The sequence below is a fragment of the Channa argus genome, chromosome 9 (assembly GCF_033026475.1).
Source record: "Channa argus isolate prfri chromosome 9, Channa argus male v1.0, whole genome shotgun sequence".
NCBI lineage: Eukaryota > Metazoa > Chordata > Actinopteri > Anabantiformes > Channidae > Channa > Channa argus.
In genome coordinates, this window is record NC_090205.1 from 15795267 (window position 1) to 15809801 (window position 14535).

At 37.4% G+C, this 14535-nt stretch overlaps 1 protein-coding gene across 4 annotated transcripts in view; it reads left to right on the forward strand.

Moving 5' to 3' along the window:
* Positions 1-239: 239 nt before the first annotated feature.
* Positions 240-14535, forward strand: part of fign (fidgetin) — a 37699-nt gene continuing 23403 nt past the window's right edge. Inside the window, exons 1-2 of one of the 4 annotated variants that reach the window (XR_010915216.1) lie at positions 240-577; positions 1382-1416. Coding sequence is in view for 1 of the 4 variants with exons in the window: in XM_067516559.1 (XP_067372660.1) it covers positions 1392-1416 (25 nt within the window). In the remaining 3 variants the exon portion in view is untranslated. The remainder of the gene's footprint in view (positions 578-1381; positions 1417-14535) is intronic. The other 3 variants (XM_067516559.1, XR_010915217.1, XM_067516560.1) reach the window with 3 other exon arrangements.

Consider the following 14535-nt stretch of genomic DNA (forward strand, 5'->3'; position numbering starts at 1 on the left):
ACAGACAGACCCTTTAAACTCTCTGCACGAAAGCAAAGAGGGTTATTTTCACACCTTATGTCAGACGTTCTATTACTTCAAATAAATATACACCTTAAACCAGCAATGGGATGAAATTAAGAACAACCCCATGTAAAAATGCTGTATATTTTGTTAAAAACACAGTACTGCTCCACAGAGATCATTCTCATCTCATTCTCACAATAACGATGAATCGATCAGCAGCTATAAACTGTGGTACAGGTCAGTAGCCTGTTAATACATCACGTTATGCACATCATAGTGTTGTCATTAAGGTCTGCTTATGAACTGCCTCCCATTAAAGTGGACCCTCTTTGAATTTGGCTCCCACCGCAGAGAACATGCGCAGTGCGCAGCGTGCTGCCTTCAGTCAGAGGAGCAGCTGTCCAGGGTTTGGAATTCCAACATGGCAGAGGCTGTGGTCAGTCTTCCCCTCACTAACTTGGAATGGTTTCAAATGGCGAGCAGCCGCGCTTAACCCCAGCGAGCTATTCGTCTGCGCCCTCTCTGGATCGATGGTTCTGTGAAGCCTGACGCTGCCCTGTCACCTCCACAGGTAAGCGCTATCCTCTCTATCAGCGGCGTTAACAATTAAAAAGAGAAACGGAGCAGTCCTGGACGCGTAGACGCTCGCTGAGAGACCGTGTCGCGCATCACAGAACTGCTGCGCAGTCTGTGGCCAGTCGTGTAGGGTCGTCCACAGCCAGAGGACTTGACACGGGTTAGGAAAAGACAAAATACGAGCTTTGAAGTTGTGGCGTTAGAGACACTCGTCGCAAATCACGGTTAACTCTTCGCGCTTTGAGGACGTGGTTACGTACACGGCTGGAGCCAGTCTCCGCAATAACTTTCCCACAATGAGAAGTTTTTGCATGTCAGCCTGAATAAAACTTGCCGCGATAACGGCGGGCGGGAGGTTAATGGATGGGTTGTCATTGCGCTCTTAGTGGGACAACTAAAAGTAAAGGGAGGGGAGGGGAGGGGGGCATCACGCTGGTTTAGCCTCTTCCTCTAATGGGCGGCATGAAGAATGTGTGTTTTATGTCATCTTCACTCTCCCACATGCTTCCGATTTTCTTGTTTCAACTCGCGAAAGAAGTGACAGGCACCAGTCGTGCTCGTGTGGCTTTTTCGCGTCCTCGTCCAGGGCTTTTTACATCGCGTATGACTCGCACGTCCCGTTTTACTCGGTCTGCGTTGCTCCTAATTCCACGGCCTAAATGAAAACCAAGGGACCATGCGTTTTAAAGTTGTGAAATCCGATAGCTGAGGGAAAAGTGCCTGTAATGAGAAGCAACCTTTGGAATTCCTCTTCGTGAAAATTCCGATTCTGCTGTTTTCCCTCTCCTCTTGTTTTTAGGCTTGAAGACATGATCACTAGCACCAGTATTTATGGTATGTTAATTTTGTAATTACCTTCACTGTTGTTATTATAATAATAATTATTATTATTATTTCATATTTGCATGTTTGAAAAGAGGCTGTTATCGCAGCAATGTTTTTTTTTCTTTGTGAATGTGTTGTTCATCTTCAAGTTTACTTAAATCAGATTATAGCAATTTAAACACAATAGTGCAGGGAGAAGAGCACCTTGTGGGATTCATTTCATACCACTGGGATTATCAATTGGGTTCAAAGTGTCTGATGAAGGTAGAAAAATGGCTGAATTTTAATTTGTTTTGGTTTCTAATATTCTTTATGTGCAGTTTAACTTTCTCTTTTTCATTGCACTGTTTTCATATTTGTGCATGCACATATCTAACAATATTATTGTATTGCTCAATACAGTTAATACGATGGATGGGGAATTTTGGGTTTCAAATTTTGAAACCCCTTATTTTAATCAGTGTGTCTGTGTGTGTGTGTGTGTGCCTGTGTTTGTGTGTGTGTGTGTTGAATCTGCTTTTGACATATTTTAATTATAAACTAAAAATGTACCACTAAATTAATTTATAGATGACATTTCCATACCAAAAGGCCTATTGTTTTACAAAGTTTGATTTAACTCATGAGCTTTTGAAAAAGTAAATAAATAAAAGTATCTTTTAGCTTTATTGAAAATTAATGATGTGTAGAGAGTAAGTAGTACAAAAAAATACTAGTATTACAGCAATGTCATAATATGTTGACAATATTGCATTAAAGCGTCTGTCAAACACTATGCGATATAGGAAAACTTTGAGGAAAACATACACAAGCTTAATTTAAGTTTAATTAAGAAAGTTATGTGTTTTCTTTACGTACTACTCACACGCTCTAACATTTCAGTGGTGAAACTTAATCAGATTTGCTCACAAATTAGTTCAAATGCTGTGTCAGAAATAGCCGTTATTCATGTTCCAGTGGAAATGGTTTGTGACAAGCCAATGAATGGATCTGAGCGTGGACACAAAGTCAGGAGAAGTAACAAGTTGTGTGCTGTCTCTTTTTTGCAAACACTTTGTCCTAAGTGAACCTTTTCCACCTCCATAGAACAATTTACTTAATTGTGTTCACACATTTCATTTGCATGTTTTGCTTTGAGAGGAAATTAACATCATCAGCAGTGAGCTGAAGTATGTTTTCATTCCTCTTCAAAAATAACAGCATTGCAGCATCTGTCACTCATTTGAAAAAAAAAATTTACATTACTACCACATTCATTATGTTTGAGTGTTTGGTTGTAATGTGTTTTTGTAAAGTGGGTATTAAATTTGCTGGTCAGATTTTTATGTTTTTCATATTTAGACACCCTTCCCCCAGTGCATATGTGGTGTGTATTTTTGCTACAAAAGAATTTGGATTTGAGACGCTCAGATATGGACACTGAACACGGTGTTTAGAGAAATACATTAAATTTCACTCCGTATTCAAAGCTTTTACACATCTAACACTGAGATGTTCTATATATTTGCTTTAATTTCACAATTTCATATTTGGATATGCACAATACAATATATAAAAAAACAAAATAATGCATGTATTTTTATGATGTTGTTTCATCAATGTTTGATGATCTGAGTTTTATTTGGTTGATGTTTGTATGAACATAATGAACATTGTAATAGTAAGTTTATCTTGATAACCTGCAGGGCATCTGCACAGAATAAAAAAAAAAAAAAAAAAAACTATGCATTTATCAAACCATTCTCTCAATTTTTCCATCATAATTATCCAGAATTATAAGTACAGTACTACCTGAGGATATGTTTTTAGTTAAAGTGCTGGAAGTGTTCCATGTCTGAGCTCCTGCAGTGTGTTAGATGATTCTTGCAGGTCCTTACTTAACCCCAAGCACCTCTGGTGTGCATGGAAAGAAGCTGACAGCTCTGTTTATTTCTGATACGGTAGCACTAATGATAGCAGTCTGACTTGTTGTTTGACAGAAATCTCTTATGCTGCTGTACCTGCTTTTATCACCCTATTTACAGTGTCACACATGTTCACGCTAAGAGTGACTGTAAATAATAATACAAGAAGTTGCGTGAAGTACTCGAAAGTTAATTGCATACACACATTTCCCAGTTATATTGAATATTCTTGGTCTACTTAGTCTTCTTACACTGGCAATGCATTTTATAAATCTTGGGTTTTTTTTTTTAGAAAAAATGCACCTTAAGAAGCTGAGATTGATATTTTGAACATACTAACCTTAACACATGAACAAAGACAAAAATTTAGTGTTTGTGTTTTCAGCAGTTTTGACTAATGTATTACAGCATACATTTTATCACTTTATTATTTTTAAGAATACTACTTTAAAGGTTTGTCTATATTATGAAGTCTGTAGCACTATTAGCAAATATAGCAAAAATTGTCAGCATGACAAAATATTACTATAGGGAAGCAGTGACAGGACTGACACACTGTGTGCACTAATGATGACAATTAAAGCCGGCTTGTGGATGCCTTAAACCAACTCTGTCTAAACACTCCCTGGGATATTTATAAGGCTGTTGTAAATTGATGAAATGTTCATCTTTACAGATGGATTCATCTTCTTCAGTCCTTTGACTATATTGCCCAAGATCTATGCAGAATTGTTATCTTTAAGCAAATATGTTAAGTGGCATTATTTCTGTTTTTCATACATAAAGCGAAGGAGTCCCCAATGGAGTCAGACTCGAGCAAAAGTGACAAAAATCCCCAGTCTTTCTTCTAAAGTATTCAGCATGTTCCTCCCTCCCTCCCTACTCATTCTGTCTTCCTCTGTCCGCCTCCTTTTCTTGTATCCACATCTCTGTCGTTTCCCTCATGGCAGATTGCTATGTTATCTTTGCGTGTTTCTCTCTACACTGACAATTCTTGCAGTGATCTAAGTTGGGCTGCATTAGAAAGTGGAGGCAGCTGTCTGTTGTATACTGAGGGATGTGTTTGCTCTACTGCAAAGATGAAGGACCACGAATCCTTGACATCCTCCCTTTCTCTCCCCTCCTCCTCCTCTTCCTCCACCTCCTCCTCCTACCATCTCATTTAGACACAGCGACTGTCTGCTCAGACGTTTTTTTTTCCCCTCTGAGTGACAGCATATGGCATAGACATTTTCTAAAATGCATGTGTCTACCATTGGCTGCTTGTTCTTAGCCTTCATATGTCTCCTAGCTACTGGATTGTCATGTTTTTCTTCTTCTAACTCAGACAAAATACAGTTTAATTTAGTTTAACAGATTCTAATGGATAAAACCACAGAGGCTGCACAATATAGCACATAGTAGATATTTAGAGTTGTAGTGTTTCAGTTGCAGCCTGCAATTTATTTTATTTATTTATTTTCTGCAGTTTATTTATACCATATATTGTGTTCTTATTTTTTAAGTATTACACGCAGAAATGTGATAGTGTGTGTCTGTTTATACTCTACTGTGTGTGTGTGTGTGTCTGTGTGTGTGTGTGCGTGTGTGTGTGTGTGTCTGTGTGTGGTTGGTTGGTCTGCCGGTCTCTTTTTCTTTGTGCATGTTTTTTTTTTTCAAGAACCAGCATGAAGGAGGACACCATGTCTTGTTCTTGTTCTAAATCCCTTTAGAGAAACTTGTCATTTACACATCCTATTATGTTATTATGATCCATACCATAATGTCTAATGTGCTTATGAAGTTCGAAAGGTCACTCAGTCATTATTAGAGAAACATGTTCATAAGTCAAATTGTTGAGCTGGTTTATTCAAGCTAAACTGTAGCCATATTATTTCACCAAGTATAACATTTGTTGCCTTAAACTCCTTGCTCTTATTTCCAACACACTGAAACAGTGGCTTTGTTTCATCTCCTTCACATGATGTGTCTGTGCACTTAAGGAGACGAGGCAGCTCTGAGCCTGTTGGGGACTGGCTAGAATAGACAGTCCCCAGGTGTACTAAACTAGGTTTAGCACCAAGGCTTTTAATCTGGACTTGTAGGAGATTCATGTGCATTCATAGATTTGCCTCTGTAATTATCATACCCCCAGTGGCTACCAGAGAGACGTTTGCCTAAATCACTGATGTCCTCATTACACTGTTTACATTTTAATTAGACAAGCAAAATTCTTGACTTTTTTTTTTTTTTTAGTGGCCAGATTGGAGATGTTATTTTCTTTGGTTCAGCAAAGATAGACAATGCCTAGAAATTTGTGTGGCTGTAGTTTATGGATAACTTGCAAAAAAAATAATTTTTCATGTCTTGTTAATGTAGCCTTCATTGCATCCCCTCAAAATGATTCATTACATTGTATTTGGTGGTTGAGAATGGAATGGGTAGGTTGCTTTATGAGCAAGGTCTGAATGGAGAGGCGATAGACAACAGCATGAACGTGTTAGACATCTACAGGAAATCATACATTATGTCGCTAACAATGAATCTGCTTTTTTATATTTAAATTATATTTCTTTGTCCAGGTTATTTACTGTTACTCTAAGACAGCGAATTTCCAACCCACAAGGACTATGATTAACAAAATCTACAATTCCATGACTTTTGAAAATAGCTGGCACTTTGAGTCGTCATTGTATGCCTGAGTGCTGTTGCTTATCATTGAATAACCTTGGTGAAGAGAGGTGTTTTTTCCTGTCCTTCTTCCAAGGTGTTTTTATTATTGCATGCTGTTGGGGAGTTTTGTATTGTGAGAGAGCAGCAAGCCTTTCACAAGAGGATAAGAGAAAACTCAATATTTTGCTGTATTGAAATTCCTCTTGTGTTCTCACAAAACAGTGTCTGACTAATCTTGTAATCGAGGCCGCTATTCTAGCTAGACTGAAAACCTGTGCAGCTAGAAAACCTTTAAGTACTTTTTCAAATCCTTTCACAACATAATGTGTCTCTTTTATTATAGGTTATTTTAAGTACTACATCTTTGACATGCCTTCCTTTCTAATGCAAATCCTTATTTTTTCCTTGATGCTGACCTCTCTTAATCAGTATAACCCCTCAGTTATGGTAACAGCAAGACTGTGATCCCACAAAAATTTAGCTTGTTCTAAATTTTAACAAGACATGCGTCTGTAGGAAAACAGATTTGAGCAGTGCAGATACAGTGTATCATAACCATTTGATTTTTTGATAATATAATATGGGCTGTATGTATTGGAATTCATGTCTGCATTCACTTTGATATTTATATTAAACAGCATTCATAGATTTACTTTAAACATATAAGTTCATCTTTTAACTAAACTTCATTCTACCATTTATCGCATCAGATGCACATCGCCTCAAACAGCTGTTTGAGACAATTAACTAAAAAAATAATCAGATGTGAGCTGTCAGCGATGTTCTCAGAGTTCTCAGTCATTCATTCATCCTCCATAGAGTCAGGTGGTTCACAGGTTGGCACTGGGCCAGGTGCTGGCAGCGGGAGCCCCGAGTGCCAGAAATGGGAGAGGATGGGTTAAGGTTTGCTTGATCGTGTGGAGAGAGGGGTGAGCGGGTAGGATGAGGATGAGTGGAGGGAAAGTAAGGGTGGGGGAAGGGAGGGGAGGGGGGTACTGCAGTGGAGTTTTAAGGTGTCAGGTTGCGGCAAGGAAGTGGGTGTCTGTGGTGGCACTGTGATGCGACCACAACATCCTACGCAGGAGTGAGGTAGAACAACTGGATATGTAGGAACAGCCGGTAATGTTATGTACTGGTTTTATTGTGGCCAGCTGATTAAGTTGTTAAGGTTACACCATAAACCTCAAATAACATGTATTTGCAGGTTTTAGGAAGGGAGCTGAGCCCGTGAGGCTGTGAACAAAAAGTTTGTCTTTTCATTCTGTGGATAATGAATGAAAAACAGTGGTTCATTTTATTTCATAATGCCTTTGTTTGTCTTTTTTTAAACAAACAGAGTCTCACTTGCATGGTAAGTGAATAGACACTGAACGTCTTGTCTGGTGTGTGTGGCCTATTTGACTATCCCTCTTAGAATCCACACGGAATTAGATTAATTTAAATGAGAAAAATAAGAGTGCAAAAAATGAGCGCTCAAGAGTTCACCGTCATCACAGAGCTTTATGAGGGCTGACACTTCTTTTGTGTTCATTATCGGGAAATCACCTCAGGGAGTTGTTTTGACTTTGCATGGTCTAAAATAGCTGTTACAGCGGACTGCCCCATGCTCACTCGCTCACTTCCACTCAAAGTATCTGGGGAAGAAGGTGGTAATACCAAATGAACGTTTTGCAGAGTAAAACTAAACACAATTTAGCTTAACTCCCACTTTAGCAAAGGAAATCAAGCCATTTGTCCCTTTCTGTTGTGTAGGATGCTGTGCGCAATAAACAAAGGTTCATGTTCTGTTTAAAAAGGTATTACATCAGTGGACAATCTAGTATTACATCTATGTAGCACAGAGCCATTTTTAGCTTGGTGTTTACAGCACTGTCAAGTTAATTTGCCCACAGATTATTTCTTTCCTAGGGTGAAATAAAGACTAGGGATATATCTTTATTGTTGCTTTTGTTTCTCTATAGCTCTCCTGATTTAAAGTGAAATGTCATAACATGTCATTGTTGACACAGTTTATACTAGTGTTTCTATACAGTACAGAACAATAGTAGGTTCCTTTACTTGTAGCAGGATGTTTCTGCAGTCCAAACGCTGACTGCATTGCCTCTTCCACATCTTTTAATGGATCCCATGAGTCTTCAGCGCTGTTGTTTCCATTATTCATTTCAAAACTTCCATGTAGCATGGAGAGGCTAGAGGGGTGAAAAATAATTTTGTGTCTGAAAAAAATTGATGTAGAGCAAAGTCACTGCTTTATGCAAAGTGTGGCATGCCTTGGGAGCATGTGAGCTGGCGTACTGTAGGAGGAATGAGCGCTTGGGAGAGGGATGGACTGTATGTGTGTGTGCCTGCCTGTGTGTGTCTGTATGTTCCTGTCAGTCTGTCAGTAAGGCCTAATGTGGCTCCCTAGAGGTACCTGGGGGAGACCCATCTAGCACCCAGTCAGCCTCTGCTGGCGGCCAAGTGGTGACAACGGGTTCCCACAGAGAGAGGAAGTGTCATAGTATGTATGTAAACTAGTGACAGATGACTGGAGACATGTGGCCTGTGGACACTGGGCCTGAAAGTAAAGCAGTTTTGCCTTTTCAACTTCCTTTCTTTCTTCCCACTTGAGACTTCAGACAGTGAGCATCAGGCTCCACAACAGCACAGAATACATTGACAACAAGTCAAAGATGTGAATAAAAAGGATGCAAATCATTTGGCATGAAAAGACACATGCTATGCGTAAAGGTTTTGTTTGAAAGGCTGTAGCAAAGAGTTTTTAGCGTGCAGAGCTTCAGGCAGCTTTTCTAGGCCACAGGTCATGTAGGTCAGTGTTACACTCCCTGCAGCCTCACTTCAACCCTCGGTCTGGAAATAGAACATGCAACGTCACCCAGCCAGGAGGGAGGTAGATTCCAGACCTCAGTGGCCACAGGCTGCACATGTGGAATCTGCTTGTGTAGTTGACCCCAAGTGTTTGAAACTCAGAATGCTCCCAGTAGGATATCGTTATTTCATGCATACCCAAATGAACAAGGCTGTACGAAGTGCCTTGTACGAAGTAGACCAGTATGCTAAGACGATTCACCGTCGGCTGTTCACAATTCATCAAGGGATCTCTCACTAGCCAGAGGCTGATTTGTTAACAATATGCACATAACCTGTAAGAGAGGCAAAAACTGTGAAGTACTTTTTTTTTTGCATATTTCTGCCAGCAGGCCATTTGCCCACTTTCCTCTTTAAAGCATTCGTTTTAATAGAAAGCTGGTAAACAATTTAGCGAGTTTACGTTTAAGAATCAACCAAGCTTTGTGTAAAGATTTTATCAAAGCTTGGGGTTGTACACCATGAATTACCTCTGATATATACGTTTCTGTTATATCAACATAAAAGTAGTCACAATTTTCTAATAATTTACTAGTCTTTGAGGTAGACAAATTACATATAAAAATAATAACTGACAATTTAACTACTTAACAAAACACACAAAATAACACTTTTGATTTAATTTTAATTGTAATCTAGGTAATCTAGGTAAAGGCAAAGAAAATAAAACAAAATAAAAAAAATTCACAAACTGTTTCTGGCTTATATTACGAGTAACAAAAAATAATTTCTTTGGGTTGCAATACGTTCAATGAGAAGTAAATGCAATTTGAAAACTTATTTCAACGCACAATATGACTTCATCCACACTTTTACCATGTGAACTACTGAACAAAAGTTATTTTTTTGTTCAAGATGTTTATCCTTGTATTTTTAAGCACTTCTATGCAGCACTTAGAAGATTACTTTTTTACTTTTTTCAACTTTTTGTTCTTCCTGCAATATTTTTTTTTTTGCGTCTGTTTTTTGTGGTATGTGGCAACGAAGTAAATGATTCACATCTACAGAATGGCTATATGTTGATTACCATGACTGAAGAAGATTTACAGTAATTAAAATAATTACATGTATTAATATTACTTGCATGAAACAATTCATTAATATTAGAAATTTGAAGTTGGAGTACAGCGTGAGCAGATAATCATTTATATTCTGTAACATATGTAGTGACATATGAGCATGTGTGAGTTGTGATATCAAACACTTTGTCCTTTTCCTAATAGAGACCATTTGAGAGAAAGCTGTATGTCCAAGTGACGCCTCTTTGTCTTGTCTTCTATCCAGGGAAGTAAAATCTATCGGCACTGATGAGTTCACGCTCCATCGGATATATCTGTGCCAAACTGTTTATTGTGAGATCCACTTGCACTATTGTGCTATTCTCTAGTACATGTGGTGCAAAGATCCAATTCACATTTGAGCAATGGGTGACCCTGGGTTGTGCATATTGATGAGTGGGATTTGTTTCTTAATAGAATTGTGTCTAATTAATTAGTTTTTAATTGGTTGAACTCTGAACATGCAAATGCAGCACAGTGTAGAACAATCATTGCTTTAAATCGCATAAAGAACTGCATATTGAGGTTGATGTAAATGTTTTGTGTCTGTTTATTCTGTTGATAATAATGTTTGCTTTGTGTAGTATAATTTACTTCTTTCAGACTTACCCAAGAAATGGATTTATAACACCCAGAAGGTGTTTGCTGAACAAAGAGAATATAAAAATATTTGAAATGTCTACCTCTCACTTCATATTAATTATCTAATTTATTTTTCTCAATTGCTTTCTGCCACAGATTAACCTTTTTTCCTTCCTCATTTCATAATCTATTAAGGAATGCTCTCAAATAATTTCCATTGCACTGCTTTCTTGCTTCAATTCTGTCAAAGCACCAAACTCTTTGAAGACTGAAACTCACAGCCTCACAGTGGTTTACAGTTGCGTTTGGTAAATGCTGACACTTCTCATTCACACCTATCTTTTATACAAATTAAAATACTGAGAAGAATAGATGTTGTTATGTTGTCAGACTGCAGTAAGCATATGGATACACTGTGTAACAGTAAAAACCATTTGTACAGGACAATTGTTTGGAACAATTAATATTTCATACATGCTTATATATTCACACTAATGTGCGTACAAATACCAACCACAATCATCTCTTGCATTTGGTTAATCAATATTATTATACATTAATAGCTGATGTAAAACACTGTGGACAGTACAGTAGTTTTTGACCATGTTTTTTGTGTTAACTTGTTTGCAGTTTTCAGCACATAGCTGGAAGAAAGAATGTGGACAACAGAGTTTTACTGAATAACTGCAGAAATGCATATTAAAATACTATAGCTAAACATTGTATTTTTAAGAACTAAACAGAGCCACACTAGCAGTAAAGATGCAAAAAAAAATTTTTCATGTTGTTTTTTATATTTCAACAGGTATTACATGCAAAATGTTAAATACAAAATATAGTTGTATTAATTTCCTTATATTTTCATATTGAAGTCAGAAAGTAGTACAATGGTAAACATTATCATTTTTACTATTGTACAATAAAGATCCCATGAATTGCATCAGCTTTTATCAAGTTTGTAACAAAATCCCTGTGATTGTGAACAAGCTGTAAAATGTCATCAATGTCAGTTACAGGACTGATAGGAGACCCTACACAGCAAGGCCTAATCAAAACAGTTACTCACTTTCTGCATAATAATATTACAATAATCTCAATAATAATACAATAATCGCTTATGTTTCTCTTCATCAAATGCTTATATATAGGCTGGATCCTGGCGGGTAGTAAAAACAAAAACAAAAATGTTATTAGGTTTTCACACTGAATGCTTCACTCATCACAGAGTTCCGAGTTTTTTCATTCAGTTAGCTTTTCCAACAGTTACAGAAATTAAAGATTACATTCCTATGCAACTAAACTGCAAACTCTAAGATCAATGTATGATTATGCTCAAATACAATGCATTGTATGTCTAAAACACGTGCTATAATAAGGAGCAAAAATTTGCAGAGTGGTGCACCTATTTAGCACAGGACTGTGATACCACAGACCTGAGTTTGACTGGAGACCTTTGTGAGGTTGCATTTATGCATGAAAAGCACTTTGGTTAAAGTTAGAGAATGATCATGGTTTGGTTTGCAAGCACATAAACACTGTGTGTGTGGTCAGTGTTAATGTGTTCTCTAATAAGTGACACAACAATCTTTCTATCTTTAAACAACTACTGTAAATGCCTAACCACAAGCCTAAAAACATTGAAGAGAGCTGTAGTTACACAAACTGGATGTTGCATTGAAATATATACAGTATATGTTGTATATATGTTGTTAAATGTCAGCATATCCTCATAGAAAACATATTTGCATTTGCAGTTTAGTTGCACTAAACCTTCCTAGGCTGGTCTTAGGTCTGTTTAGTGAATATCCATGACATGTCACATGTGTTTAGAGTGCACACACAAAAAATTTTAATAAGATTATTAAAACTGAGCTTCACATAGCTGCAATAAAGTGTTGGAACAAGCAAGTAGAAAATGCATGAACCTGATTTTTGCTTCTTTCACAACCTCGTACATTTAGACTATATAAACACAATCACACTCTTTTTGTACACTTTCTCTTAACAATAGTTTTTTCACATACTATACATAAAAATAAGTAATATTACATTTACTGTAAACTAAACTTACTTTTAAAAGTGAATGTCATAATTCAGCTCCTTGGTACTAGACTGACCATGCCACCTTAGCTCTTAGAAGCCATTGTTTGCCAGTGGGCGAACCAATCTTCTAGACAGCTCTTTCCTTGTAAAAGTTCCCCTTTATGGCTTCACTACTTCACTTCAGTAACTTTATTACAGTATAGCTGAGAAATTTCTATTTCATATTGACCTAAGATTGCTTCAGTTGTCTCATTTCACCTTTTGCCTGGCTTGTGTTGGAGAAGTGACCTTCTTTGAGACTTGCAGTCGATACCAGAGAATGCTTCAGAATGCTTCAACGAAAAGCTGGCAGCAGTTACAGGAAAACAACCTTTTTTCGGGGATTTTCAATTAGAGTTCAATTTAAACTTTTAATCGCTTTAATGTGTCGGAAAGGATAAACTAAATGGACAGCCCTAGCTATTTTTGTATAAGCAAAATTAGTTTTTCACACTGTAATATGATCGTAGGCAAATTAAAACAATAAGGTATGCCCTCGTTTTTTTTTATTATGAACATCTTATTGCCAGTGTGGTGATATTTGTGAAATTTCTGTCATAGTGAAAACAATTTTTCTTTGTTGCCTGGTTTTAATGTGTATCTTTTGTTGCAAGCTGTAGGTTACAGCTTGGGAACCTAAAGCAGAACACCATTTTGTTATTATGGGTTGAAGAGAGACCACTGGTTGTGTGGGCAGCTGTATGTCAAAAAATATCTATCTTTTCATTCTGATTTGTGTCTCACACTGTGAACAATGGGATGGCTTTACAACGTGATGTCCTTCTTGTCTTTACCACGTTATCACAGCTGTAAAGTCTAATGGTCGGAAGTGTGAAGTAATCACAGTTGTGAATCGGACCAGTGAACAAGATAATCTGTTAATTTCCAATGGGGTTTGGTCTGTTGGTTTGTAAATCAGATGACTGGTTCTCTGTCCCATTACAGTAAAAATCAAGATGTGCTAAATGTGATGAAAATCCAGAACAGTACGCTTTACATTTTGCGACTTTTCCCATTGGCCCGATCCTCTTTGATTGGAGGTTTCCTTGGGGTAACAGGACTTTGGGGAGTAAAGATGTTAGTGTGTAGCTTTTGGTCAATGAGCTTTCATGTAGCAAGGTCACAATCTGCCTCTCCTCTCTTTTGAAGTGTGTAAGTGATCCCTTGAGAGGAAGGGTAACCATGTTCATAGAGGCTTGCAAAACCACTGCCTCTACTGTACATGTGCTATATGGTTAAACAAGTTTTTACTTGAGTTCAATGTTCTTTTAACTAACAAGCCATTTGAGTATTCATCAATATTATGCACTGCAGAACACTACGAAGCCTGTCTCCTATAATTGTATTAGTTTTATTCAGTGTACAAGTTCTACTAGTGTGTGTTAGGCTGTTAGTTTAGCATGTGTGTATTTAGTTACAGTATAGCTTTTAGCTTTAGCTTAGGGTAGTAATGGAAGTTGTAGCCTTGGGGGCCTCCTGCCCTGAAGAGTCATGGTTTAATGAGCATCACTGAGACAGAGAAATGACAGCTCAAAGAATCTCTCCACCTCACAATTTACTGCATTACAGGGAAAATGTGAAATACATGTTCCCCACTAGCCAGTGGAATTTATCATTAGCTCATCCCACAAGCCCCTGGGACGTTCAGTGAATATCCAGTGTATGCAACAAAATCATGTTTTATAAGTGGAGTTTTCAAAATCTGTATCTTCATTAAGAATTACTGCAAAGTTTAGCAAATCACACAAAACTACATTGCACTGCAAAGTATGACCATCTTTTGCACAATTTTGCTTATTGCAGCTAATAAACCAACTATGGATTTGTAAGTAAGACTTGGAGGGGTCCATATTAGGTTCTGATTAAGCAAACAAAATTTAAAATTAAACATCATATATGCAAGCATCATCATCAGAATTACTATTATTATTATTATTACTTGCTGCACGTTAATATAAATTGGGTATTATATTTACTGCAGC